Source organism: Vidua macroura, chromosome 27 (assembly GCF_024509145.1).
Source record: "Vidua macroura isolate BioBank_ID:100142 chromosome 27, ASM2450914v1, whole genome shotgun sequence".
NCBI lineage: Eukaryota > Metazoa > Chordata > Aves > Passeriformes > Viduidae > Vidua > Vidua macroura.
This window is the reverse complement of record NC_071597.1, coordinates 799,143-827,122: the sequence shown is the minus strand read 5'-3', so window position 1 is coordinate 827,122 and position 27,980 is coordinate 799,143. Positions and strand designations below refer to the sequence as shown.

Sequence of the window (27,980 nt, the reverse complement as noted above, 5' to 3'; positions counted from 1 at the left end):
GCTCTGGCTCCTGTCCTCCATGTTTCACCCCTGTTCCCCCAGTCCCTGCTTGCCCCACAGCTGTGGGGACCCAGCCCTGTCCTCCCCAACCCCTCTCCTGGGCTCCAGCCCCAGGCTCAGCTCCTGGCCCCAGCTCCTCTGCTTCTGTTAAATAATGGACGCTTTGACCTAATTTTGCAGCTTCCTCATCGGGGGGGGGGTGTTGGGGGCTCCAAATGGGGCTGAGGGGAGTGGGAGGGCACGAGGCTCTGCTTGTGCCCCACGTCCCTCCATCCCACCCTGTCCCCCAGGACCCCTGGCTGCCCCTCAGCAGCTCCTGGCCAGGGATGGGGTGCTGGTGGTGGGGGGAGCATGTGGTACTGGCATCCCCAGCATGCCTCAGTTTCCCTGTGGCCCCAAGGGGTGACCCTGCTATGTCCCAGCTCCTCCCCGGCTCTGCCCCTCAGCTCTGTGGCCTGTGGCATCCCTGCAGGTCACAGGACACGGGGACATTTGCACTGGCTGCCCGGGACAAGGACACAAGGGGTGGCCTGGTGAGAGCCCCGGGTGCCGCCACGAACGGGGTGCAGTGCCAGGGGACACCTTGGGGACACATCGGTCTCTGCTGGCCGTGGGGAGCGGCGGGGAAACCGAGGCAGGGAGGGGCACGGGGGATTCTGGGAGCCCCGAGCAGGCTCAGCCTCGCTGCCGGCGCTATTTATAGCCATGTGTCGGACGTGTGCGGCGGCACGGGCGGGCGCCGGGGTCAGCCCAGGCTGTGCCCGCTCCGGGCCGTGTCCCGGTGCCCTCCCCACGTCAGGGGCCCTGCGGGACCCTGCCCCTCCTCACACCGTGGGGCCCGGCGGGCACCGTGACCCAGCCGCCTGTCACCAGGCTCTGGAGCTGAGCGGGGCAGCGTGGGCAGAGCCCGTGGGCAGAGCTGGGCCGAGCATGGGCTGCCTGGGGGTCCCCAGCTCCCCACGGACCAGGGCGGCCACGTCCTGCCCCGCGCCAGCCCCAGGGAGTGACGCGGCCCCCCGGCACACGGTGGCATGGCACACGGTGACAGTGTCAGGAAGGAAGCGCCCGGCAGTGTGCGGGTCCGCGGTGACGTGGTGGTGGTGCAGGCAGGCATCCTTCTCCCCCATCCTTCTCCCCCATCCTTCTCCCCCATCCTTCTCCCTCATCCTTCTCCCTCATCCTTCTCCCCCATCCTTCTCCTTCATCCTTGTCCCCCATCCTTGTCCCCCATCCTTGTCCCCCATCCTTGTCCCTCATCCTTCTCCCCCATCCTTCTCCCCCATCCTTCTCCCCCATCCTTCTCCCCCATCCTTCTCCCTCATCCTTCTCCCTCTGAGGCCCCAGCTGCTCCATCCCCAGCCCCCCCGTGTCCCCCCGTGGGGACGGCTGAGGTGATGGCGGCACAGGGCAGGGCACAGGGACGCTCCCACGTCTGGGCCAGCCCGGCCGTGGTGGGCACCCTTTGGCGAGGCCGGGGGGTTGCCAGTCCTGGCAGCGTCCCTGGCGTGTCCTGGCTGTGTGCGTGGGGATGGGGACAGCAGTGTAGGGGACAGGCCCCCCCCGGCCGTGCCGGTGCCAGCCCCAGCTCCGCTCTGCCGCAGTGGATGAAAAATCGATGGCGCAGCTGGATCCGGGCGCGTGGGTGCCGGAGCTCCCGCCGGAGCCGTTCGTCACCGCGGGCCGCGGGAGCAGCGCGGCGAGGGCACAGCCGGGGACACCCAGCAGCTCCGGTCCCCCGCCTCCAGCACACGAATGCCCGCGGCCCCCGTCCCCGCACACGCGTGCCGTGCCCACGGGGCCGGGCGGTGCCCGGCTGTGCCCCGGGCAGCCCCCCGAGTGCGCGGCGGGGGCTCGGCGTCCCCTCGGCGGTGTCCCCGGTGCCCCGGCTGCCTCGCTGTCCTCCCTTGCACTCTCCTTACATAAGCGGCCACGTGGCGGGCACGGCCGCCTCCCGCCGCGCCGTCACCGCCGGCACCCAGATTCCATCTGACAGCCCCGTTCCGCCCCGCTGCTCCCGCCCGGCACCGGGGCCGGGGCTGCGGGGCAGGACCCCGCGCGACCCCGCCGGCCGAGGTCTGCGGGGCCCCGGCGGGACGGGGACGCGGCCACCCGGTGCCGGTGGCACCTCCCGCCGCGCCCTGGCACCCGCTGCCCGCCCCGCTGCCGGGCCTCGGTGCCGCGACGCCGCGGGACGGACGGGGCCGGGCGCCGTGGCCGGGCGGGATCCGGCCGGTGACGGGCTCGGTGCCGCGGGGCTGTTCTCGCGGGTCCCCGGTGCCCGGCGGCTGCCCCGGTGGGAGCGGAGGGGGGGTCGGGCTGGCCGCCGTGCACATCTGGGAGTGATTTGGCACATTCCACTGGGCTGAGCACATGCCGGCGCCTCGCCGCCGCGGCCCCGGTGTGCGGGGAGGGGGCCAGCGGCTGCTCCGGGCTGGGGGTGCCCCGGCCAGGGTGTCCAACCTCGTTCTGGTGAGCACACGGGGGAAACTGAGGCACGGGAATGTGCTGAGTGGCCTGGTGGGCCACCACCCTCCTGTGTGGGCACCGTGGGATCCTGACAGGTACCCAAGGGTCCTGGGCAGCGCTGGGGGGGGGCTAGTGTGACTCCCCCCGGGGCATGCGGTGAAGCTGCCTACACTCCTCACGTGTGCCTTCCCAGGGGAGCTCCTGCCCCACTGCCCTCTCAGCGTCTGGGCCGTGCTGATGGGTGCAGGGCCTTGGGTGCCCTTTCTGGGCTCCTAGAATGTGGCTGGGTAGCCACGTCCGTGCCTCCATCGCCATCCCCCTCCTAGAATCAGCATCTCTCCGGGGACAGACAGAGCAGGGAATCCCTCCGGGTACAGGCACCGCTCTACACCCCCGGGGTGCCACGGGCGCCCCCAGCCCTTCCCCTCCGAGCCTGGGGGGGCAGCCCAGGGATTCCCCATCCCTCTGCGCTCTTCCCTCCAGTGTGTTCCCGTCTCTTCCCTACACCCCTGGAGCACCCACACCCCCTGTGTTTTCCCTGGTGTGGGTGCCCCAGTCCCCCACCGGGAGGGTGTGTATCCAGAGGCAGAGAAGAGGGAAGCGGTTTGGGGTGGGGGGGGGGGGCGTTGGAGCACTTTCTCCCGTGATTTGGGGGGGGGGGGTGGGGAAGAAGGGTAAGAGGGGCGTCCAATTTGCGGTGCGCGGCCCCTTTAAGGGCCCCCCCCCGGCGGCGCGGCGCGGCGCGCGCACCCACTTTCTCCCCTTCCGCTTTCCGGAGACTTCAAAGAGTTACGGAGCGGCGCCGGCCCCGCCCCCGCCACGCCCCCGCCCGCGCCCCATTGGCCGGCGGGGCGGGGCGGGGGCGTGGTCACAGCGAGGGGGCGTGTCCTCCTCCCGCTCCCCCCCCCCCGCCCTCCGCCGCCGCCGCCGCCGCCGCCGCCGCCCCGCCCGGCCCAGCCCCGGGTAAAGTTTCCCCGCGAGCACATGACTCGCAATGGCCGCGGCCGCCGCTCGGTGAACCCCCCCGGGAACCCCCACCCCACCCCTCCCTCACCCCTCTAAGCCGGGGCGAACCCCCCCCCCCCCCCCACCCCGCTCCTTTCCCGGTGCCGCCGCCATGCAGCCTCCACCGGGAACTCCCCGGGTTTAAGGATTTCGGTGTTGGAGTCTCCGCGAGCAGGTAATGAGGGGGCTGTGGATCTGCCCGTGGGAGCGGGGTTGGGAAGGAGGGTCTTGGTGCGGCTCCGGTACCGCCTCTGGGGATCCCCCTCCGGTAACGGGTGATCCCGGGGTTCCCGCAGCGGGGGAGGGACTCCGCCGGGCTGCGGCTGCCGGGAGCACCGGAGCCGCAGCGGCTTCGGGATCGCGGCTTTGGCCTCTGCTTCCTGCACTGGGCTTGGGGGTGCCGGAGTTCCCTCTCCCGGTACCGACTGCCTGCCTGGCCGCTCCCGGGCGGCAGCGCCGCGCCCCCCCCCAAACCGGGGCGGGCTCCGGGGAGGCTCCGCTAGCCTCTGCACCCCACCGGGGACCGGACGACCGCCCCAGAGCGCGGTGCTGGGGAGACCCCCCCGGGGATTACCGGGCTCCCCCGGGCCGCCGGTGCGCGCACCCCCCCCACCTTCCCGCGGCGGGGGGGCCGGGGCCGCTTCCCCTTTTCGGGGTGCGGCGGGGCCGGGGCCCGGCGGGGGAGCGGGGCCGGGAGCGCGGGGGGCGCCGGGGGCCGGGGGGCGGGAGCGGCGTCTGCGCCGTTTCCTGGCCGGCGGGCGGAGGAAGCCATCGCTCTGCGCGGCTGACAGGGCGGCGGCGGGCGGGGGGGCCCGGGGGAGCCGGGCGGGGGGCGGCGGGGCCGGGGAAGGGACCGTCGGCCGCCGCCTCCCTCCCGCGGCAGCTGCCCGGGGCCGGGCCGGGGGCGGCGGAGCCCCCGCGGGCTCTGGGCGGGGTGGGGGCTTGGGGGGGTGCAGTCCCCCGGGTATCAACCCCGACAGAGGGAGGACCCCCCCTCGGGGGCGGGGAGCAGCGCCCCAGGCTGGGGCAGGCCGGTGCGGAGACGAATCTGTGCCGCTGTCCCCCAAATCTGTGCCTCTGACCTTTGACCTCGTTGGTGGCAGGGGCCGCTCCGCAGCGCGGCGGGTGCTGGGGGGGACGCGGGGGTTGCCCAGGCCGGTCCCCCCCGCTCCGGGGAGCCGGGCAGGCACCGGCTGGCGGCTCCGGGTGCAGCACCCGCCGCGTCCTCGCGCCGGGATTAGCGGGTGACGGCTCGGTGGCTTAACGGCCCCGCGGCCGCCGCTCCCGGGCCATATGTCACCCGTGGGCCCCCACCCTGCCCTTGGGGGTGACCTTGCTGCGGCTCCAGGATGCGCCAGGGATGCCCGTGGGTGTCCTGATGGGCGTCTGGCCCCTTTGCCCATTGCTGGCAGCCCCCGCAGGTGACACGGTGACAGGGCCACCGACAGCGGGATGACAGGAGCAGGGCAGTGCCCTGCGCCTCGTCCGGAGCTGCCTGGTGCCTGCGGCTGCTCCATCCCACGGGGACACCTGGCTTCACCCAGCTGTCCTCATACATCCTCCGCGTCCCCGCACTCGGTCGCTGTGGCAGGAGCAGCGTCGCTGTGCCACAGAGCCTGGGGACGGCTGTGCCACCGCCGCCGCCTGCCCTGCGGCGCTGGGATTCACCATCCCGCCGCTCCGGGTCTATTTATATCCAGGAGGTTCTGGTGTGACAACGTGCCACATTTGGCCGCGCGTGCCCTGAGCCGCCGTGCCCTGAGCCACTGTCCTGGCAGCGTCCAGCGCCGATGCCGGTGCTGCCATGCAGAGGGTGGCTGGCCTCTGGGCTCCCCCGGCCCTTTTTGGGGCGCCGCTGCAGCACGCCGGGGCTGGAGGAGCTGTGAGTCCGCTGCAGTGCGTGCCTGGGGAGCCTCAAGGTGCCCCGCGCCGTGGGGCGCCCCTGTGCCGCGGGGCCCCCTGGCAGCGCCGGCCCCGGGGGGGGGGCGCAGCGAGTGCGGGGGGGTGCGATCATATCTGCGGTGACACATGTGCTGATTACGGAAAATGGGTTAATCTCCCTGCGGCTGGAGGCGGCTTAGCGGGGGGTGGCTCGTGGCAGGGCCCGGCGAGGGGCCGCGTGCGCCCGCCATGGCCTCCGCTGTCCCCGCTGAGCCCCGGCTGCCCGGCCGTGACAAGGGACATGGCAAGGGGACGTGGCAGCGGCGCACGGCCGCCCGCCCGCCCGCGGCCAGCCCGGGTGGGTCGCGGTGGCCGCGGCGTGGAGCGGTTTGGGCCCCCCCCAGGTACATCAGGTCTCTGCTCCCGGGAGCCCGCCCAAGCTGGGGGCACGGTGCCACCGAATCCCGGTGTGCGGGGGTGCCGCACGGCCGCCTGCCCGCCGGGTCCCCCCGCGCTGTGTCCCGAGCGGCCCCGTGCCAGCTGCACTTGTCTGCCGGCTGTCGCCGAGCCAGCGAGGGCTGTCTGGGGCCGCGCTGTTCCCGGCACGCCATTCCCAGGGCGCCGGCTGCCGCCGCAGCCTCGGCTAAAAACAACCGGGAGTGCCGCGAGTGGCTGCTGGGGCACCATCCCCCAGCTTCCCCGGGGAGCCGGCACGGAGCACTTCGGGACCCCTGGGACGGGGCACTCCAGGACCGCGAGCCCCGGGCGTGCTTTCATCCTGAGGGCTGGGATACGGGCTGGGGATTGGGCTGTACCTGGGGATGTCACCTCCACGGGCAGGCCGTGCTGGCTGTGGCTGTGTGTCCCCAGGGTGCTGTGGGGGCAGCACCTGTGTCCCCAGGGGCTGGTGGGCCGTGCTGGCTGGGATACCACTGGACCTTTGGGACTGGCCTGCTCCTCTCGGGGCACCCACGGTGCAGCCAGGCCGGAGTGGTGCCGGTGGTGGTGATGGCACAGCTGTGGCCACCCCAGGGGCCGTGGCGGGGGCTGGGGCACCTGTTCCCGCAAAAGAATGGCGCGTCTGGTGGCGGGTGCGGGAGGTGTAACCGGAGCGGCACGTTCCCGGCGTAACCGGAGTCGGCCCGGCTGCAACAGGTGGAATTTCAGTTTGTGGCTCCTGGCAGCGGCGAGATGTGGGGTGCTGGGGTGAGGACCCTCACTACAGGGCCAGTGGCGACTCCCTAGGGTGCCCATGTGCCTCCATGGGTCGGGGAGGCCAGCGTGGACGCCATCCCTGCCGGCACGGACAGCGTCCCCATGGGCCAGTGTGGTGTCCCTGGCCCCGTGTCTGCGCTGGGGCAGCGGTGGTGGCTCGGTGTATCTTGCAGTTGGTGTTGGGATTGCTGGAACACCGGCGCTGCCCAGGGACCTGCAGTGGGGCTGTGCAAGCCCTTGGGTCAGCTGCTGGCCCCGGGGAGTAGGATGTAGGTCCTGGGGTCTGCACTGGTCTCAGCATCCTCAGATTCCCGTTCCCAGCAGCCTCAACTCCGGCACACGCTGGCCGAGTGTGTGCCGCTGGCTCCGGCCGTGCCGCAGGCTGGGCATGATTCACGCCTGCCCGGGGACGTGAGAAACGTGACGGTGACTCACCGTGGAGAGCTCTGGGGATACGGGAGAGGGTCTCTCTCAGCAGCCCTGTCAGGGGGGCACCTCGCCACCTCTGCACGACGCTGGCTTGCCCGGGGGGGCCTGGAAGGGCCGGTGGTGGCGGGGGGCAACGGGGGCAGCCAGGCCCTTGGCCTCGCGTGCGAGGCCACCCCGGGCTGGCTCTGCTGCCAGCGAGGAAACCGCAGGCTGCAACCGCAGCGGCTCCGCAGGCGCTTCCTGCCCTGCCCGGAGGCTGCCGTCCTGTGCCCCCGAACCTCAGCACGGCAACCCCGCTCTGCACACACGCCACGGGGACAGCCTGTCACAGGGAGGGTCCCCATTGCCTCTTCTGGTGAGGGTGGGGGACACGCACGGCAGCCGCTGCCGGATTTGGGGAGTGCAGGATGCTGCGGTGGTGAACTCCGCGATGGCAGCAGGGACAAGGGCCTGGGGTGGCGGGTCAGCGGGGTCATTAGTCAGCGGGGTGACACGTCAATGGGGTGACAGACTCTAGGGTGGAAGGGGAGCAGGGTGAAAGAGTCTGGGGTGACGACGGGCTGTGACGGCTGGGCCCGGGCTGAACTGAAACTTGTCCGCCTGGGAATCGAGAGTGGCAAGGGGAAGCTGCGGCCTGGAGCGTGGTGCCCGCAGGCATGACAGGAAGGGCTGGGTCGCTGCCCGCTGCCCTGCCAGGCACCCCCAAGCACCCCTGGGCCCGCTGGCTCCCCGCTGCCGGGGGTGCCAGGGCGGTGCCCCTGCTCCCCGGCGTGTCACATCCGGGCGCTGGTGCTGCCATCACCGTGTGCCCCGACAGGAAGCACAGCTGGGTTTGGGGGTGTCACATGCGCCGGGGCTTTTGGGGGGCGTCAGGGTGGGCTGGAGGTGTAGCTGGCTGGAGTGGCCACTGGGGAGGGGGTGTTGCCATTCTGGTGGGATCCTGGTGGCTCTGTGGTTGATGCTGGCTGTGCTGGATGTGGCTGTGGACGCTGAACCCAGCCTGGGGGGGGTCACGGTGGAGGGCTGCCTTTTTGGAGGGGGTCTCTTGGGGGACTGTGCCAGTGCTGCCCGGCCTGTCCGGGTGTGCACACGTTTTTTGCAGAGGGCTTTGTGCTCTCTTTGTGGTCACGGTGGGATGGTGGCTTGGGCAGCCGTGTCCCACCCCAGCTGTGTCCCCCCACCCACAGCCATGGCCCCCCAAATTATGTCCCCCACCAGCCCCACTGCTGCTGGCCGTGGCAGTGCTCTGCTCTGCGTGTCCGTGCGTCTGTCCATCCGCTCCCGGGGGCCACCCCCGGCCTGGGTGGGAGGTTCCTCGTGGCTGCATTTGGCCCGGGCCCCGCAGCAACGTTTTCCACGGGGCTGGAACGAGGCGCTGGATTCCAGGAAGCTCCGGGCCTCGTCCAGCTCCTGCGGGGACTGGAGGAAAAGGCGTTGGGGCGGGTGAGCGTGGGCCCTGCCGAGGGGGCTGCACGGCCCCTGGCCCCACACTGCTGACACGGGGGGGGGGGCTCTGGAAATGCAGCTTGGTCAGAACACCCAGGGCCCCCATTTGGGACGCCCAGGACCCCCATTTGGGATGCCCACAATCCCCCAGTTGAGTGTGCTGGGGGCTGTGGCAGCGCATGGTCCCAGGGGAGCTCCTCTGGGCAGCAGCTCCTCCTGCCCACCAGGAGCCACGGGAGCAAGACCAGCCATGAACCCCGGCCCCTCCTGGCCACTGCTGGTCATGCGGAGCGCTGGGAAGGGGGGTCACTGGGGTGCACGGTGACCAGGCCAGCAGCGCTGGCCTCACTGGGTCCCTGGCCGGCGGCGAGTGGGGGGGCCTGAGCGGGTTGAGTAATTGGGCCCCGGCACGGCTGGCACGGTGCCCGGCGAGCACTTGGCACCGGCAAACATAAACAGTTCTTCCCGCGCCTCCCTCCCCTGGCTCCCCCCCGGCCGGCACAACTCGGGGGCCACGGCCCGGCCTGGGGGGGGCCATGGGCAGTCCCCACACCGCGGGCCAGGGTCCCTGCGGTGCCATGCGTGGGCCCCACGCACGGGCTGTCCCCAGTGCCATGCTGAGCTGGCGTCCGGCACCGTGCCCTGGCAATGCCTGTGGGAATCCCACACTCGCTGGGGCGCCCAGTGCTGGGGGGGGATGTGACCCTCACCCAGCCACTGATGGGTGCCCACCCCAGGGCTGACAGGGCCGTAGGTCACCCCGTGGGTGCTTCCCACTGGGTCAGTGGGTGCTGGTGTGAGTTGGGAGAACGGGGGTCCTGCCTCCAGTGGGTGCAACCAGCTGGGTTCTGGGGGGGCGGGCAGGGCCATGCCCATCCCGGCCCCTCCCCAGCGCCTTGCCGGGCGGCCCAGCCTTGTTCCTCTGGATCCTTTTCCGCCTCCGCGGGGCCGGGAGCCAGCACTCTCGGCAAATAAACAGCCCCCGCCGGGCCCCGCGCCAGCACTTAAATAAACAGCCAGCCCGGGATTGTGAAAGCCCCGCGCCCCCCTTCCCACCGCCCCCCGACCGGCCGGGGCCGAGGGGTCCGTGCCCGCCGGCCTGGCGTGGGAGCTGCCGGCACACGGCGTGGCCTGGCATGCGGCACACGGCATGTGGCACATGGCATGCGGCACATGGCGCATGGCACGGGGCGGGGGCTGCGTCGCGACGGGCACGGCCCAGCCCTGCGGCTGGCAGAGCCCCCCCGGTGCTGGTCCCGGGGGGCTGAGCCCCCTCGGGATGGGGGGAGCGCAGAGTGGCCGTGACGGCAGAGCCGGCCTCAGCGGAGCCGCTGTCCTCAGGGGACCCCAGGGTGCCCGTGTCCCCCCCCCTCCCCGTCCCCAGCTACCCCGCCATCCCCCAGGCTGGGGCAGGGGCTGCTGCCCCCAGGCCCTGCTGCGTGCCCCATGCCTAGCCTGGCGGAGCCGGTTTGGGATCATCATGGTGTGGCCTTTGGCTGGAGGGGGTGCCCTGTGGGGCCACAGTGTCCCCAGGCCGTCCCCACACCGTCCCCCCCGTCCTCCCCCCCCACCCAGCTAAGCCGGGATTAGCGAGCTGCGCCTGCCGGTGCCGCCGTCCCGGTGTCGTTAATCGGGGGGATCGGCGTTAATCCCACACGGAGCCCCAGGCCCGGCCGGCTGCGCCCTCCTGGGGCCGGGACGGGATGTGGCCCCGGGGGGTGGGGAAACTGAGGCACGGCTGGTGGGTGACCCCCACGGGGTGGGGGCCAGTGGTCCCAGCCCCTCTGCTAATGCCCCTCTCTGCTTCCCCCGCAGCGCCGCAGGACCAGCGCCAGCTGTGAGGACAGCCCGGCAGCAGGGCGCCCGCGGGCCCCATGCTCTGCTCGCCCCCGGGACCCCGCACCTGAGAGCCCCCCACACCGGAGAGCCCACCATGGCCAGCAACAGCAGCTCCTGCCCCACGCCGGGTGGGGGGCACCTCAATGGCTACCCTGTGCCCCCCTACGCCTTCTTCTTCCCACACATGCTGGGGGGGCTCTCTCCGCCCAGCACCTTGGCCGGCATCCAGCACCAGCTTCCCGTCAGCGGATACAGCACCCCGTCACCTGCCAGTGAGTACCAGAGCCCTGCGGGGGCTGGTGGCACCCCCAGGGCTGGGGGGGGATGCGAGGCCCCCTCTGGGCCGGGCTCTGTCCCCAGTATGGGGTGTGGGTGCCAGTCCCAGGCTGGTCCATAGCGTGTCCCTGGGGCAGTGGCACTGCTGAGGGAGGGTCTCCCTGCTCCCAGCCACACCTGTAGGGAGCTGATTTTGAGGGCTCCGTGATGTGAGCGCCAGGTGCTTTTCCCCGTGTGTCCCTGTGAGTGCTGCTGCTGGGGAAACTGAGGCAGGGAGTGGTCCGTGGCCCCAGTGGGGTTGTGTCACTAATTGCGGCCACCTTCATTAGTGGCTGGTTGTTAATGGCCTGCAGGCCCTGACCAGGGTGCTCCTGTCCCTCACTGTGAGCAGTCTGGCTTGCTGGGTGCTGTGTCCCCGTGGTGGCTCTTTGTTCGCCGGTGCCGGGGCCGCCGTGGGGGAGGCGATGAAGGCGATGAAGACAATCATCATCGTGGCTGCTCCCGATTCCACTTCCCCATGACAGGGTCGTCCATCATGGCCCCAGTAATCGCTGCCTGCCATGACAGCAGCTGGGAGCCGCTGGAGGACGGCTCCCACCCGGGATCCCCCCCAAACCAGCACCCCTCAGAGTGCCTCAGTTTCCCTGGATGCCGTCTTGGATGCCGTGGGGTGGCTGCTGGACCTCTTCTCACCCCGGCCCCACGGTGGTGGGTGCCCGTGCCTGTTCCCTGCAACACGAGTGCCCTGCGGCGCCCGCTGCCGGGGAGAGCCCCGTGGGTCGGGGTGTGGCGGGGCCCCCCCGGCCCGTCCCTGGCCCCGGGGGCCGGTGCAGGTCCGGGCAGGGCCGGCCCTGGGTGCTGTCCCCCGCCGGAGCCGCCCCGGCGGCGGTGGGACCCAGTGGGACCAGTTCAGCGACTGGGTGTCGGCGGGTGGGGCCACTCCCCCGCGCTGGCTCTGGGGCCATTCCGGGCGTGTGGGAACAGGCGGGGGGGGGGGGGGGGGGGGGGGACCGCCTGTGTCCCCCCCCTTCCCTGACACTGAGGACAGGGCCGCAGGCACGGCTGGAGGGTGTCTTGGGGCGGGTGGTGAACCGTGCCTCAGTTTCCCCTTGGCCTTCCCTGCTGCGTGCCCGCGGGATGCAGAGCGTGGGGGCACCATGTCTTGCCGCCCCCCCCCCTGCCCCCGTAGCATCCACACAGCCTGGTGGGCGCCCCGTTCGGGTAGGTCCTGCAATATTGGGGTGTCCTGTGGCGCGCAGGGAGGTGCCCGTGTCTGTGTCCCGCCTGCGGGGGGCCGGTGCCGCCCCCCCCTCCTCACCACGTGTCCCGCCCTCCCCAGATGTGCTGCAGCTGCGCGGCCCCGGGGCCGATGTGGCTGGGCCCTACCGGGGCCGCAGCTGCCCTTGCCGGGATTCGGGACTGACCTGGGCAGCCCCGCGGCTCCGTGGGTGCAGGGATGGGGACCCGGTGGGGTGGGAGCTGCACGTGGGCACGCGTGTGCTCCCACCATGGATGGACACGCGTGTGCCCTCTGCGTGGAGCTGCGTGTCCGTGGCACCGTGCGCTGCTGGCGGTGCCGGTGCTGTGTGTGCACACCTGGGTGTGGGCACGTGTGTCACATGTGTGTGCCAGTGCCCTCTGTGCCTGTGTGTGTCACATGTGTGTGTGTGTCAGTGCCTTCAGTGCCTGTGTGTGCACGCACACAAGTGTCACACGTGTGTGTCAGTGCCTTCAGTGCCTGTGTGTGCATGCACACGTGTGTCACATATGTGTGCCAGTGCCCTCTGTGCCTGTGTGTGTCACGTGTGTGTGTGTCAGTGCCCGCTGTGCATGTTGGTGACACAGGCAGAGCAGGGCGGCCGGTGTCCCTGTGCCAGGTGTGTACACGTGTGTTGGCGCGTGTGGCACCGCCGCGTTGTGCCTGTGTCCTCATCCCCAGCCCTGGGGGCTCTGTGGCGCCTGGCTGTCCCTGGAGGTCCCCTCCCCTTGCCCAGTGCCGGCCCGTGGCGTGTCTCGGGGGTCTCTGAGGGGCTCCCTGTGCAGCTGCCACCCCCCCCAGACCCTCCCTCGCCCTGATTCCCAGGCCCGGCTGCGGGAAGCGGGACCCCAGCCCAGCCCCCGCTGCAGCCGCGCCCCCCCGGCCCCGCTCGGGGCTGCCGGGACAGGGGGCCCCGCGCCCGGGCTGGCCTGTCACCCTACCCGCTGGCTCCGGTTTCCTCGCGCCGCAGCCGCTCCCCCGCAGCGCCCCGTAATTAATTAATTTTTAAAAAATTAATGAGCAAAACGTGCTCCCTGCAGGCCGGGGGGGGGGGGGGGGGAGGGGGGGGCCGGGGGGCCCCGCTCAGGGCAGCGGCCGGGGAGCCCCGCGGGGTGCGGTGCTGGGGACCCCCCGGCCCCCCCATCCCTGCCCGGGGAAGATTGATGAGGCGCTGGGCCCCCAGCCTGGGAAAGCCCATTAGGCGGAGGTTCTCTATCACTGTCAGGGGCCGGGGGGAGCCGCCTGCTCCAGCCGGGAATTCGCCGGGCTCAAAAGCGGCTGAAGGGGATAAATGGGGTCTTTTGAAGTGGGCGGGCGAGAGGGGGGCTGCGGGGCCCGGGGGGGGGGGGGGGGCTGCGGGGCCCCGAGGTGCCGGCGCGGCGGTGGGGGAGGGGCTGCGGCCAGCACCCCGGGCTGGGCTGGGGGGGGGGGGTGGGTTTGTGGGGGCCCCGGGCATCCCTGTCCGCGGGGACTGTGACCCTGTGATCCCAAAGCCATCCTCTCCCGGCACAGGGGGGTCCTCCATGGGGTCCCCATGGGCTGTAGGGTTGGGTTCTCATCAGCCTTTCGGAGGCATCTCTGTCCCCCCGGAGCGTCGCTCCGGGAGCGGGGCCGGGAGGATGCGGGGCTGGGGATGTTGATGGAAGGGCCCCGTTTCCGTGTCCCCAGGCCGCTGGTGGGATGTGGCTCAGGGCGGGGTATGCCTGTCCCCCTCACGCTGCGGGATTACGTGCGGGGTGTCCCCTCGCCCAGTTCCTCTTGGCTCTGGAATTAAGGCTTTGTTGTTTTTTTTTTTTTTTTTTTTTTTTTTTTTTTTTTTTAATCTCTGTTTCTTCCTGTTGCCGCCGACGCGGGACGGGAGGGGATGCGGGACGGGAAGGGATGTGGGAAGCGGTGCAGGAAGCGATGCGGGATGGGAAGCGCTGCCCGTCGGGGCGGGCTCCGGCACGGCCCGGCCGCGCGGTGCCACCGCCCGCGTCCCCTGCGCCGTCCCCTCCGTCCCCTCCATCGCAGCCACATTCTTTCCAGCGCTGGTAAATGAGTCAGAGCAGACATTTGTCATGTTCGCTGCAGGAAGTTGGAGCAGCGCTGGGCTTTTGTTCGAAACCTGCTGGCTAAGCAAAGCCCCGACTTGCCATTATTATTTAAACAGGCGCTGCCAGCGCTGCGCAGCCCCGCACGAACACACGGACACGCACACGCGTGCACAGCCACACACACGGGGACAGCCACACACACGGTCACAGCCACACACACGGAGACAGCCACACATGTGCACAGCCACACACATGGGGACAGCCACACACACAGGGACAGCCACACATGTGCACAGCAACACACGGACACGCACACGCGTGCACAGCCACACACACGGGGACAGCCACACATGTACAGCCACACACACAGGGACAGCCACACAGGGACAGCCACACATGTACACAGCCACACACATGGGGACAGCCATACACGTACAGCCACACATGTGCACAGCAACACATGGACATGCACACGCGTGCACAGCCACACACACAGGGACAGCCACACAGGGACAGCCACACATGTACACAGCCACACACACAGGGACAGCCACATATGTACAGCCACACACGGACACACACACACATGCACAGCCACACATGTGCACAGGACAGTCACACGCACGCACACAGTCACAGAGCCACACGCGTTCACGCAGCCGCACACGCACACGGACACGCACACACAGACACGCAGATGTGTGCGGCAGCACCCGCATCCTCCCACCCGTGTCCAGCCGTGCACATGCCTGTGCTCCTCGTGCCCACGGCAAGGCCCAGCTGGGGGCTCAGTGGGGCTCCCCTGTGTCCAAGAGCACCCCAGGGCCGGGGCAGCGCGGATGCCGTGGCGTGCCCGCCGTGCAGCAGGGCGAGCGCTGCTGCGGAGGGAAGTGGCACCCCCGGGGCCTGTCCTTGGCGTGTGACCGTCCCCCGCGCTGTGCTGGCAGCTCTGTCACCACTCGGGGTCCCCGGGTTTGTGGCGTCGAACCACCACTTCAGCTTGTGTGAAGGGGTGGTGTGGTGGGGAGTGGTGGCACACGGTTCTGTGCCCTGTGCGGGCGGCAGGCCAGCACACACGTGTGCGTGCACACACAGATACAGTGGGCTGTGCACACACTCGTGTGTTTACGTACTGGGCTGCTCCCGTGCTTGGTGGGACACGGTGTCACACACACATGTGCAGGATGAATGCACACACGTCTGTGCACACAGGCTGCCCCGCTCAGGCACACGCACCTCCCCGTGTGTCTGTGTAGCGGGAGCACACGAGGCTGCGCTGCAGCAGGGATGCAGACACGCGCCATGCACTGGGAACATGCATGAACACGCGTGCACATGCATGTACACAGAGCCACCCGCCCCCCCCGGGGGGGGGGCCGAGGGTCAGGCCGAGGTGAGCCCTTCCCGCGGGTTCACCCGCAGTTCACCCGCATCCCATTAGGCAAATGAGCTGCGGCCGCCGGGCAGCCCCCGGGACCCCCCGGGACCCCCAGGACCCCCATCATCTCCGCCGGGCACCCCCGGGCCCCCAGCCCCGCCTCGAGCCCCTCCCCATTTCACTCCCGCGTGGCACTGCCCCCGTCCCTCTGCATGTCCGTGTTCCCCTGCGTGTCCCTTCGCCCCCCGCGTGTCCGTGCTCTCTCTGTGTGTCCATTTCTCCACCGGATGTCCGTGTCCTCCTGCGTGTCCGTGTCACCTCATGTGTCCGTGCCCCACCATGTATGTTACCCCCTGCACGTCTGTGTCCCTCTCGGGGTCCGTGATCCCCCTCCCGCATGTGCTTCTCCATGTCCTGTGTCCGTGACCCCTCCCCTGGCGTGTCCGTTTCTCCCCCGCGTGTCCGTGCGCCCCCCGCGTGTCCGTGTCCCCTCGCCTGCGGCTGCCGTGGCGGTCCCGCGGCGCGGAGCGGGTTAAGCACGGGGAGGCGGCGGGTGCCGGGAGGGACCGGGGCTGGCGAAGCCGCAGAGCCGGCGGGGCTGCGCCTTCCTCCCCTCCCCCCGCCTCCTCCTCCTCCTCCTCCTCCTCCTCCTCCTCCTCCTCCTCCTCCTCCTCCTCCTCCTCCTCTTCCTCCTCCTCCTTCTCCTCCTCCTCCCGCCGCTCGGGCGCGGAGCGAGCGGCGGGGCCGCTCCGCGGGGCGATGGCAGCGCGGCGCGGGGCGCCCCGGGGGCGCGGGGGGGGGCACTGACCGCCCGGGGCCGCCCCGGCCGGGGGAGCCGCCCCCGCCGCCCCGGGGCCATGTACGAGGGCGCGGCGGTGGCGGGGCTGCCCCCCGGCCCCTTCCTCCGCATGGATTTCTACGGGCCGGGCCCCCGGGGCTGCCCCCCCCGCCGCCCCCCCGCCGTGGAGCAGCTCCGGCCGCTGTAGGTACCGGCGCACCGGGGGCGGGCGGGCCCCCCCGTCCGTCGCATGGGGCCGGGGAGAGCGGCCCCGAAACCCGGGCGGGTGTGGGGCGGGGGGGCTGCGGGGATGGCTGCGGGGTGCGGTGCTGGGTGCGGGGGCCTTGGCCGCGGGCGGGGGGGCTGAGCTGAGTGCTGGTCCGGGAAGAGTGGGGGGCTCAGCCCCCTCAGCCTCCTCCCCAACCCGCTCCATGCGCAGAAGCCACCGGCTCTTTAAACACCCCCCGCCCTATTTCGGGGGCAGTCGGGACCTCGGGGCCGAGCTCGGTGAAGGGGGACGGGGGGATCGCCTCTCGCCCCCCCCTTCCCGCAGCGGGGTCCGGGCAGCGCCGGCTCCGCCGGGAATTTCGCTCTCTCCTGATAAAGGCTCCGGGAAAATCCAATTAACTACAGACGGAGCCGCCGCTGCTGCCCAGGCGCGGGGGAGCCCCAGCCTGGGCCCCCACCCTGCCGCGGATCGGGGGGGGGGGCCCTGGGCCGGCGGGTCCCGGGTGTGGATGTGGGGTCGGGCCGGTCCTGTTCCCACTGGCGGGACCCTGCCCTGTGTCCCTGGAGGGGTCACGGCCCGGTGCGCCGTGCGAGGGGGGGGGCACGGAGGGCGTGAGGACACCGCCGTACCGGGATGGGCAGCGGGGGGGCACGGGCAGCGCTCTCTTAAGTGCCGGCCAGCCTGGGAGCTGTTCGCCCACCGGGATGTGGTGCCCTGCTGCGGTTTGTGCCCACGGTGTGGGGGGCGAGTGAGGTTTGGGGGGGGGCTGGGGGCGTCCCGTGTCCCGGCCGTGGGCAGCCGGAGCCCTGGCACCCAGGGACCATCACAACGGCCCAGGGAAAGTCCTGCCGGGTTCCGTGGGACTTTCACCCCGGTAAGGGCGGGGATCCATGGCGGAGGCCCGTGGCGGGGTGCCCGTGGCCGGCGCTGTGCAAAGGCTGTGTGGCCGTGGACCCCCGGGCTCGCTCCCCTCATTGTCTCGGGGCCGCTCGACCTTTGCGCTGGCACCGAGCGCGGCCGAGGGCCCTTTGTGTGCGCTGGGGACGTGCGGGGGGTCCCGCTGCCTCTGCGAGGGGTGGGGGCTGCCCCCGAGGCCTCGCCCGGGCAGGGTGGGCAGGGGGGTCCCGAGCTCCGGTGCCACCCCTTAGCGCTGGGACCCCCGACTCTGTCCTGAGCAGGGTATAGCTGGGGGCCATTGTCCCCTCTCTGTGCTCCTCTCCCCGTGGGCTGCAGCGCTGCTGGACGTGGGTCCCCTGCCCTGGCTGGGCCACCTCGGGGCTTTGGCCACGGTGACCATGACCTGGCGAGCGCGTGGGCGGCGGGCACTGGCGGGACTCCCTGGCTCTGTGCCCTGCTCCGGACGTCACACGAGGTGCCGTGTCTCCCCAGCCCGGGGGTGCCAGCCCGGGCAGGGCTTAGTGGTGTCGGGCAGCCGTGCTGTGCCTCAGTTTCCTCAGAGCCAGCTGCGGCTGTGCCCGCTGGCCCCGCGGTGCTGGCTGCTGGCCCAGCGTGGCACTGCCCTGCCCGGCGGGGTGTGTTGTGCTGGCATAGGAGGCAGAGCTGCTCGGGGGGCACGGGGAGCCCACCCACACGCCCAGAGAGGACTGGGGCTGCCACCATGGGGAAGTAGAGGCACGAGGCAGCTCCTGAGGGTAGTGGAAAATCTTGTAGGAGCCCACCGAGACAGTGGGAACCCCCAGACCCCGTGGAGCCGTGTACTGTTGGGGGTTTTTGGAGTGCTGTGGGGGTGTGAGAGGGGTACGTGGGATTGGATTTGTGCGTGGCAAACCCCCGCTGGGCACAGGGTGGCCTCACATGGCCTTGCAAAAACTGTGGGTCATAGATGGGTGTGTCAGGGTTTTGGGGACGCCAGCCCCTGGTGCTGGCAGCGGGCAGACACCGGTCCCGTGGGGACCAGGCGGTGCCCGGTGGGCTGAGCCCGGTGGCCGTGAGCAGGACCGGGCACCCCACGGCTCTGGGTTCCCGGCACCCTCTTCCTCCATCCCCCTTCTCCTGCAGAGGCGCAGGAGTTCGGGGCACGTGGGATTCTCATCCGCAGGGAAGCCCTGGGTGGGCCTCCACCCTCCTGTGGGGGGCTGTGACCCCTGGCACGGCACTGCCACCGCACCGGGCTGCGGGGACCCCCCGGTGACCCCCGCTGCGACCCTCGGGTGGGCTTCCCCCCTCTCGTCCCCCCATGCTCGTCCTCTCTGCTCCCCCGGCCGGGTCTGTCCCGGAGGCATGGCGGGGCGGTGGCGGCGCGGAGGCCGGTGTGTCCCCCCCCGGGCAGTGGCACACGGGGTGTCCCCGCAGGCGCTTTCCCACGCCAGGGCGGGGGTGCGGGTGTCGGGGTGCCCCGGGGTCCCCCGGCGCGGGCAGGAAGCAGCCGGCGGGGCCGCGGGCGGGGGCGGCGCGTTCAGCGCTCACCCGGGATCTGGCGGAGCCGCAGCATCTGGTCTGCAGCTGGAGCCGGGCTGCGCTGCCTCGGCCGGGGCCGGGGGGGGGGACAGCGGGGTCCCCACTGCTGCGGGGGGGGGGGTGGGGGGGCGGGCTGAGCCTGGGCATTGGGGTCCACCGTGTCCCCAGCTGCACCCCGTCACCCGGCCGTGTTCCAGCGGGGGAGGTTGGCACCCGTCCTGCCCTGCTCAGCGCCTTTGGGCGCTGCTCTGTGCCCTCCCCGTGCCCCCCAGGGGCGCGAGGGGCACCCAGGTCTGATGATAACATGAGGGGGGCTCCTGGGGGGGCTGGCCAGGCTGGCGGCTGTGCCTGTGTCCGTGTCCCCTCCGCGGTGGCACTGGCTGGTGACGGGGGTGGCAGGGGATTCCCGGGGTGCTGGCGCGGCTCTGCCAGCTCAGGGACGGGGAGGGAGCCGGATCCCCTCCCCCCTCCGCATCCAGCACATCAGAATCTTGTCAAATCCGCGTTTTGTGAGTGCGGCTCTCCACGAGGAAGTTCTTAAATTATATAAAAGAGGCGATAAATTATAGACGACGTTCTCTCAGTCACTTTAATGGCTCCGCTCCCTCGAGTGGCAGCGGTGATTTATTCAGCTCGGGAGCTCTGCCCGGCGCTCGCCCCCGCGCCCGTGTCCCACCCGCGCCCTCGTGTCCCACCCTGCACGCCCACATCCCCCCTCGCAGCCTTGTATCCCGCCTTGCACGCTCCCATCCCCCCCGCACCCTCCCAGCCCCCCGCACACGCTCGTATCCCACCTTGCACGCTCATATCCTACCTTGCACACTCCCCCGGTGCTCCACACTCTCACATCCCACGCAATCACCTCCGTGCCCTCATATCCCACCTCACACATTCCCCTCGTGCCCCACACACTCGTATCGCACCCCAAACGCTCCATCCCATCCCATCCCATCCCATCCCACCCCATCCCATCCCAGGTACTCCTGTCACACCCCGCACTTTCCCCGTCCCCGTTGGCGCCTGGGGACAAGCGTCGGGGCTGGCTTTGTCTTGTTGTCCCTCCCTGGCCCCATCCCGTGGCCTTTGGCGAGGGCCCCGTGGCACTGCCGGGCTGGGGACCCCCACCCCTCCCTCCCCAAAACCCCCCACTCCACTGGGGCCCCTTCTCCGGGCTGGGGGTCCCCGGCCGGGGCTCCCCGCGGCTCCCCGGCCCCAGGGGGGCTCTGGCGGCCGTGGGGCCCTTTTTGGGGTGCAGGGGCCGGCGGGGCGGGGGGGGGGCAGGCTCCCCCGCCGGGCCTGGCCTTTAATATCCTGTTTGACTGGTTCGCTTGGCTCTGCTGCAGAAAAACATTCGCAAACATCCCGGAGCAGCCGGGGAGCGCTTAACCCCTGCCTGGCTGTGCCCCACGCCGGGGCTGCACCCCAACTGTGCTGAGCTCCTCCCCAGCTCCAGGGGTGCGCCCTGACCGTGCTGAACCCCCCTGCCCTGCATGCCAGGGGTGCACCAAACCGTGCTGAGCCCTCCCCGTGTCAGGGGTGCACACCCAACTGTTCTGACAGTCCCCCCAGCTCCAGGCGTGCACCCCAACTGCACTGCAGCCCTGCCCGGGCTGTGCTGGGGCAGGGCCGTGGCTCGACCTGGGGGACTTGGGCACCTCCCGCAGGCCCCTGGGGGATGGGGGTGCTTCTGGGGTGCAAGAGGCACATACCTCCAGGTTTTGGGGTGCAGGAGGGGAACAGGCATGTTCCATGAGGTTTTAGGGTGCAGGGGTACTGGCTGTGTCCCCTGTGCTCTCAGGGCCAGGGTCTGCTTGTTATGGGAACAAAGGCAGCGCTGCCTTTGGGGATGTCCTGCACGGGGGCACCTTGGGGTGCCAGCTGGGTGCCGCTGTGGCTGTGCCCTCCTGGGGGCCCATGCTTTGGCTGGGGGTGGGGGGTGACCCTCGGGCTGTGGGGGTCACCCTGTACGTACAGGTGTCACACTGCACATGTGCCCCCACACATGTGAGTGGGTGTGTGGCACTGGCCCCCCAGGTTGGCCCTGCACCCTCCATCCCCTCACCCACTTGCCGCCCTGGGCCGGGGACTCCTGGGATCCCGGCCCTTTTTTTTTTTTTTTTTTTTTTCTTTTTTTTTTTTTTTTTTGTCTGCCTGAATTCCACATCGTCTCTGTGACCTGGAAATGTCACGTTGCATCTTCCCAGCACGCGTCCTCTCCCCGCTGGCCCCACTCGACCTGGCGCCAGGGCCGGGGTGGGCAGCGCGGGGCTGGGGCTGCCAGGACCCCTGGAGCTGGGGAGCAGCCGTGGGGTGCGGGTTGGGGGGGGGTCCCTGCCCGGGAGGCTCCGTGCCCTGAGCACCTCCCGTTCCCCACAGCCGTCGAGACGCAGAGCACCAGCTCGGAGGAGATCGTGCCCAGCCCCCCCTCGCCCCCACCCCTGCCCCGCATCTACAAGCCCTGCTTCGTGTGCCAGGACAAGTCCTCGGGGTACCACTATGGGGTCAGCGCCTGCGAGGGCTGCAAGGTGAGCGCTGCCGCCGGCCCCGAGTGCCGCCACGGCTCCCCGGGGTGCTCAGGGTGCTCGGGGTCCCCGTGCCGGGCGCTGACCGGGCCGCGCGGGGTCCCCAGGGCTTCTTCCGCCGCAGCATCCAGAAGAACATGGTGTACACGTGCCACCGGGACAAGAACTGCATCATCAACAAGGTGACACGCAACCGGTGCCAGTACTGCCGGCTCCAGAAGTGCTTCGAAGTTGGAATGTCCAAGGAGTGTGAGTGGGGACGGGAATGGGGACAGGGATGGGGATGGGGACAGGGATGGGGATGGGGACGGGGATGAAGACCAGGGATGGGATGGGAGCACCTTGCTGCTGTCCTGGGCAGGGGGCTCTGGGTGTGATGGGCCATCCCAGCAGCCCCCACCGTGTGCCCAGCAAGGCCCAGGGGGGATGGGGACCCCCTGGGATTGTGTCACAGCCTGGCAGTTTCCCGGGCAACACGTGATTGATAATGTCAGAGATAAATGACGCTGAGGAGGCCTCCTGGCTCCGCTGGCAGTTGTCATGGTGCCTGGCTGTGCCCCCGCCGTGGGTGCCCAGGGGGATAGGGCTGCTGAGGTGCAGCTGCCTCCCTGAGTCCTGCCCCATCTGCCAACCCCTGGGGGACTGGGACCCCCGGGAGGAGCTGGCAGAGCCTGGGGGGGCCAGGAACTGCCAGAGGGGGTTCAGCATCCCAGGGGCTTACCCTGCACCTAAGAGGGGTCCTGGGCCTCTCAGCAGGGCTGGGGCTCCTCCCAGCTGTTCCCCCCTTCCCAGCTGCCACCCCCAGGGTCCCTCCTGTGCCCCTCACCCAGCACAGTGGCTCAGCTGCCATTCTCTGTCCCCGGGGTCCCTCTCTGATGTGTTGGCTTTGCAGAGCACTGTCCCCTTGGCCAGGGGTGTGGGTCCCCCAAGGGTGCAGGGTCTAACTGCATCCCTAATGCCTTGGGGGGGTTGTTTAAAGGAATCTCTGAGGCTGATGGCTCTGCTGGGAGCTCGTGACTACAGCTGAGCCCATTGCTGGTGGCGGGTCCCCATCCTGCCCTGAGGGGCAGGGCGGTGTGGGGCAGGGGCTGGGTGGCACCGGGGCCAGGTGACACTGACCCTGCCATGCCCGCAGCCGTCCGCAATGACCGGAACAAGAAGAAGAAGGACGTGCCCAAGCCGGAGTGCTCGGAGAGCTACATCATCACACCCGAGGTGGAGGAGCTGATCGAGAAGGTGCGCAAAGCCCACCAGGACACCTTCCCCGCGCTCTGCCAGCTCGGCAAATACACTACGGTGAGTGTCACTGGGTCCCGGGGGTCCTGGGCGGCTGGGGATTGTGGCACCCCCCTGTGCCCTCATCCCCCACCTCCGGCCACAGAACAACAGCTCAGAGCAGCGCGTGTCCCTGGACATCGACCTGTGGGACAAGTTCAGCGAGTTGTCCACCAAGTGCATCATCAAGACGGTGGAGTTCGCCAAGCAGCTCCCCGGCTTCACCACGCTCACCATCGCCGACCAGATCACCCTCCTCAAAGCCGCCTGCCTCGACATCCTGGTGAGCACGGGGACAGGGACGGGGACGGGGACGGGCAGGGCACACCAGGCTGAGCTCCCCGCCCTCTCCCCCCCAGATCCTGCGGATCTGCACGCGCTACACGCCGGAGCAGGACACCATGACCTTCTCGGACGGGCTGACGCTGAACCGCACGCAGATGCACAACGCGGGGTTCGGGCCCCTCACCGACCTGGTCTTCGCCTTCGCCAACCAGCTGCTGCCGCTGGAGATGGACGACGCCGAGACGGGGCTGCTCAGCGCCATCTGCCTCATCTGCGGAGGTGGGTGCAGGGACGGGCACCTGCCCAGTGCCCGCGGGCCCCTGCTGCAGCCCGGCCATCCTCCCCCGATGGCCGAGCAGGAAGAACCCAAATGAAGCCCAAGCGGTGGGAGCTGGGAACCCACAGGATGGCAAGGGGGATGTGCTGTTCCCCCCAACCACTGTATGTCCCCTCCCCAGACCGCCAGGACCTGGAGCAGGCTGACAGGGTGGACAAGTTGCAGGAGCCACTGCTGGAGGCACTGAAGATCTATGTGAGGAAGAGGAGGCCCAACAAGCCCCACATGTTCCCCAAGATGCTCATGAAGATCACAGACCTGCGCAGCATCAGCGCCAAGGGTGAGGCTCCTGCGGCTTTGGGTGCTCAGGGAGCATCCAGGGGACACTGAGGGGTCTGGGTCACTCAGCATGCTCCAGAGGGGATGAAGAACCCAGCACTGCATCTTCCAGGGATGCTGGGGGTGTGACCACGTCCCTTGTCCTCAGTGCCCAGGGAGAAGCAAAGCTGGGGGTGTCAGTTTGAGGGTGATGCTTTCAGGGTGCTGTTTCGGCAGTGTCACTTTTTGGATGCCATTTTGGGGGTACTGGTTTTGGCGTGCTACTTTCAGGGTGCTGTTTTGGGCGTGCCATTTTTTGGGTGCCAGTTTTTGGGCACCCATTTGGGGAGGTGCCAGTTTTAGTGTGCCATTTTGGTGGTGCCATTTTTGGGTTTTTTTGGGGTGCCTTTTGGGGGGCGCCATTTTGGGGTTTTTTTGGGCACCATTTGGGGGTGCCAGTTTTAGCGTGCCGTTTTCACGGCGCCATTTTGGATTTTTTTCGGGTGCCATTTGGGGGTGCCAGTTTTAGTGTGCCATTTTGGATTTTTTTCGGGTGCCATTTGGGGGTGCCAGTTTTAACGTGCCATTTTCACTGTGCCATTTTGGGGTTTTTTGGGTGCCATTTGGGGGTGCCACTTTCAGGCTGCCATTTTGGGAGTGCCAGTTTGTGGCAGCACCCTGCTGACCCTGACCCTCCCACAGGCGCCGAGCGGGTGATCACGCTGAAGATGGAGATCCCGGGCTCGATGCCGCCGCTCATCCAGGAGATGCTGGAGAACTCGGAGGGCATGGACACGCTGGGGGGGCAGGCGGGCGGCCCCCGCGGGGGCAGCCTGGGCCCCCCCCCGGGCAGCTGCAGCCCCAGCCTTTCGCCCAGCTCCAACCGCAGCAGCCCGGCCACGCACTCGCCGTGACCCGCGCCCGGCGCGCGCCAGGACAGAGCCCGGCACGGGGCAGCCCCCGCGCCCGGCCCGGCCGCAGCCCCCCGGGGCGGACCCCTCCGGCCCCGGGCCCAGCGCGTTGGTTGAGTCACATTTCAGGGGCGCGGGGACCTCGGCCGCGGCCCCGGGGACGCCCCGGCCCCACCAGCACCAGCACCCACGGGATCGCGACCACCGAGCCACCCCCCACCCACCCCCCCCCCCCGCCCCGCCCCGGCCGTCCGCGGGGGGGGGGGCCCGGCCAGCCCCGCACGCCGAGGAAGCAGAGTCATTTAAAAGAGAAAAGAAAGCAAAGTATATATATATAAATATCTATAAATATCTATAAATACGTTTTAAAACCTTTGTAAAAGTTTGGAGGGGTTTTTAGGCCTGTGCAGGTGGAGGGGGCACGGCGGGCGCTGCCGGGGGGGGGGGGGGGGGGGCCACACGGTTTATTATTATTAAATTCCTTTTTTTTTTGTTGTTGTTGTTGAGATTTTAGTGGATTTAGAGTCGGGGGGCACCGGGCGGGCCCTGCCCCGGCCCCCCAGGCGGGGAGGGGACTGTGGGGGGCACAGGGTGGTGCCAGTCCCGGCCTCGCAGGGATGGGGGGCCCGGCCCTGCCGGCACGGGGAGGACGGGGAGGGGGGACGGGGGGGGCTGGCTCCAGAATAAAGTTTATTTATTCTAGTGCCTGGCTCGTTATTCTTGTGGGGGTACCCGGGGAGGAGGGGGAGCAGGGGTGGGGAGGAGATGGTCAGGCTGTGGCACCCCAAGCCCTCTTTGAGGGGGGGCTGTTCTTTGTGGCAGGAGCGCAGCCCAGGGACTCCCATATTGCTCTCCCTGTCTGGTCATCCCCAAAGACTGGGACAGAACCCTTTGGGGTCCCCCCAGTACCCTAAAGCTCGGACCTTCCCACCCCTGAGGCCACAGTCACGTCCCTCTATGCCAGGGGCCAGCCCTGATGCATTTGGGACACTCCCAGCGCAGGGTTTGGGGGCAGCCCTGCCCCCCCCGTGCCGGGCTGGGGGGGTCAGGGGTGTTCCTGCCACTGTGCAGGGATGGGACCTGTTTATTTTCTTTTTGTCCGTATTTTTTTTTTTCCAGCAGCTGGAGGGTGAGGCCTGTCCGCCGCCCACAACAGGAACCGGGGGCAGCGGGGGCAGCGGGGCACAGCCCGGCCCGGCCCGGCGCGGATCCCCTGGCACGGCGGGGGCCGAGACCCCTCCGGGGCAGCGAGATCCGCAGTCGCCGCCGGGCTGAAACCGGCCACAGCTCGTCCCCGCAGCGGCAGCCGGGGCCCGGTCACACGGTGAGGTCGCCCCGCGGGTGGGGTCCCCCCGCAGCCCCCGCCGGCTGCCCGGGCGCCGCGCCCCGCTCCTGCGGCCGGTGGCAGCAGCCGGGCCGGGCCGGGGGCCCCTTGCGCAGGAGGTGGGCGAGCTCGGCCAGGCTGAGCAGCGCCGAGACCAGCCCCACCACGAAGTAGAAGTGGATGAAGACGGTTTTCTCGGTGGGGCGGGAGACGAAGCAGTCGACGCGGTGCGGGCAGGGCCGGCGGCGGCACACGAAGAGCGGCTGCACCCTGAAGCCGTAGAGCAGCGCCTGGCCCAGCAGGAAGGCCAGCTCGGCGGCGATCCGGGCCACCACGCTGCCCACGTAGAAGGGCTGGAGGCGGCGGGCGCGCTGGCCGGGAGCCCCCCCGCGCCCCGGCTTGGCCGCCTGGTGCACGGCGAAGATGACGAAGAGCGCGGCGGGCGCCGAGAGCACAACGATGTGGAAGACGAGGAAGCGGTAGTGGGAGATGGGGAAGGCGGCGTCGTAGCACACGGGTTTGCAGCCCGGCTGCTGCGTGTTACACACGAACTCCTCCTGCTCGTCCTCGAAGACGTCGCTGCCAACGGTGGCCAGGACCAGGATGCGGAAGAGGAGCATCACCACCAGCCAGAAGCGGCCCACCATGGGCGAGTGCTCCTGCACGGCGTCCAGCAGCGAGCTCAGGAAGCCCCACTCGCCCATGGCCGCGCTGCGGGAGCGGGGTCAGCGCTGGGGGGGACGCAGCGCCCACCAGGTCGGACCCCGGCGGCAGCACGGCCCCTCCAGCTCTCCATCCTCCCGGCATTCCCAAACGCACCGCGGCGTGCCCGCTCATGGGAGGGTGCCCGGGCACTGCCAGCCCAGCTCAGCCCTGTCAGCAGTGTCCCCAGGCACCCGCTGTGCCCAGGACTCGCTCCCCCGGGGATGGCTCCAAGGACACCCAACAGGGGCAGGACCAGCAGATTCCCCATGCCCAGTCCCCCTGCACAGCTCGGCCTGGCTGAGCTGTGCCCCCCCCACAGCAGCCCCGTACCTGCGTGGGCTCTGGTCCACGGTGTGCCAGCGCTGCTGCCGCCGGCTGTCCAGGGCCGTCCAGGACTGTCCAGTCTCTTTGTCCAGCTGGGATGGGATAATGGTCCTACAGCCACGCCTGGAGTCCTTTTAAAGGGACAGCACCCGCAGGGGCGCCTGGAGGCCGGGAAGGGCTCAGCACTGCCCGTGGGGCTCAAGGACAAACGCTGCCCTGCCCAGGGCCAGCAGCTCCCAGGCTGGGAGAGGGGTGGTGGCCCCCTCAGTTCAGAAATGCCCCCAAACTTTGTCCTTCCCAAACCCACAGCGCCTCAGGGTCCTCAGGGCACGGCTCCCGGTCCCCAAAAGACCCCCCCCTCCCCCCCGCTGGCATCACCCCCCTGACACATCAGAGCCTGGGTACACCCAGCCCTGCTGCCACGGCTCCAGCCCTGCAGTGCCTGCGGGATGCTCACGGCTGGCACCAGCCCTCTCTGCCCCAGGACACTGTGCCGGGGCTGTTGGGAGTCCCATGGATCTTCCCAGGTTGTCCCCAGCTCTGGCACATGTAGACTAATCCCTACAAAATCCTGTGTGGCAGCCCCTGCCCAGTGCTGACAGCATTTGGTGAGCCCTCAAATCCCCTTGCCAGTAATGGGAGCAGAGCCCTGGACAACACAGGTCACCCTCAGACCCCCCTCACCCCCTGGGGACGTGCAATGTCCAGGGTGGGTAAATGCCTGGTGCCCCAGAGCTCCCACCCAACATCCCCAGCACCCCTTCCAAGGTTTTGGGATGGGAAACTCCTGGTACAGAGCTCTGTGTTCCCAGAGCTCTACATCCACATCAGGGTGATGCCAGAGTTCAGAGAGCAGCCCCACAACCCACCCGTGGCTGTCCTGGGTCGTGTTCTGCAGCAAGAGGAGCCGTAAATAGCCCGGCCCGCGGAGGGGACGCGCCAGAGACGCTCTCCAGAGCCAGTGGAAAATCTGACAGTGCTTTCCACACTTGACTGGGTTCCAGCAAAGCACCGATAGCACAGGGGGCCCTGGGGTTTCATGGATGGTTTGGATGGGAAGGGAGCTTAGGGCTCATCCAGTCCCATCCCCTTCCATAGGCGGGACACCTTCCACTAGACCAGGTTGTTCCAGCCTGGCCTTGGACACTTCCAGGGATGGGACAACCACAGCTGCTCTGGGCAAGCAGCTTATCCCGTGCTGGGGACCACAGGGGTGTTCACAAGAATTCAGCTGTGGAGCCACGGTGGCCACAGCCAGTGGGGAAGTAGCCAACCAGCCCAGCATCCCCAGAGCTTGTGCCAAGCCCTCTGCTCTGACAGAGGGAGGGCTTAGCACAAGCTCTGCAGTTGTTATTTCCCAAAAAACCCACGGTGAAGTGAAGACA

At 69.6% G+C, this 27,980-nt stretch overlaps 2 protein-coding genes across 2 annotated transcripts; one reads left to right on the top strand and one right to left on the bottom strand.

Annotated features, from left to right (window-relative positions):
• The first annotated feature begins 3,528 nt into the window (after nucleotides 1-3,528).
• Nucleotides 3,529-24,601, top strand: RARA (retinoic acid receptor alpha). Its single transcript, XM_054000441.1, is given in 10 exon segments — nucleotides 3,529-3,646; nucleotides 10,258-10,553; nucleotides 21,031-21,179; nucleotides 21,284-21,425; nucleotides 22,312-22,472; nucleotides 22,558-22,734; nucleotides 22,811-23,015; nucleotides 23,195-23,353; nucleotides 24,034-24,162; nucleotides 24,165-24,601. Coding segments are annotated over 9 exon segments (1,716 nt in total). The 5' UTR covers nucleotides 3,529-3,646; nucleotides 10,258-10,375; the 3' UTR covers nucleotides 24,581-24,601.
• A 958-nt stretch (nucleotides 24,602-25,559) lies between these two features.
• On the bottom strand, nucleotides 25,560-26,270 carry GJD3 (gap junction protein delta 3). Its single transcript, XM_054000412.1, has one exon. The coding sequence runs from the start codon at nucleotides 26,268-26,270 to the stop codon at nucleotides 25,560-25,562; it is 711 nt and encodes a 236-aa protein (XP_053856387.1).
• Between the last annotated feature and the right edge of the window lie 1,710 nt (nucleotides 26,271-27,980).

Bases quoted from the DNA above. Each gene is read 5' to 3' on its own strand.
- GJD3 (XM_054000412.1), bottom strand. From the start codon at position 26,270: ATGGGCGAGTGGGGCTTCCTGAGCTCGCTGCTGGACGCCGTGCAGGAG.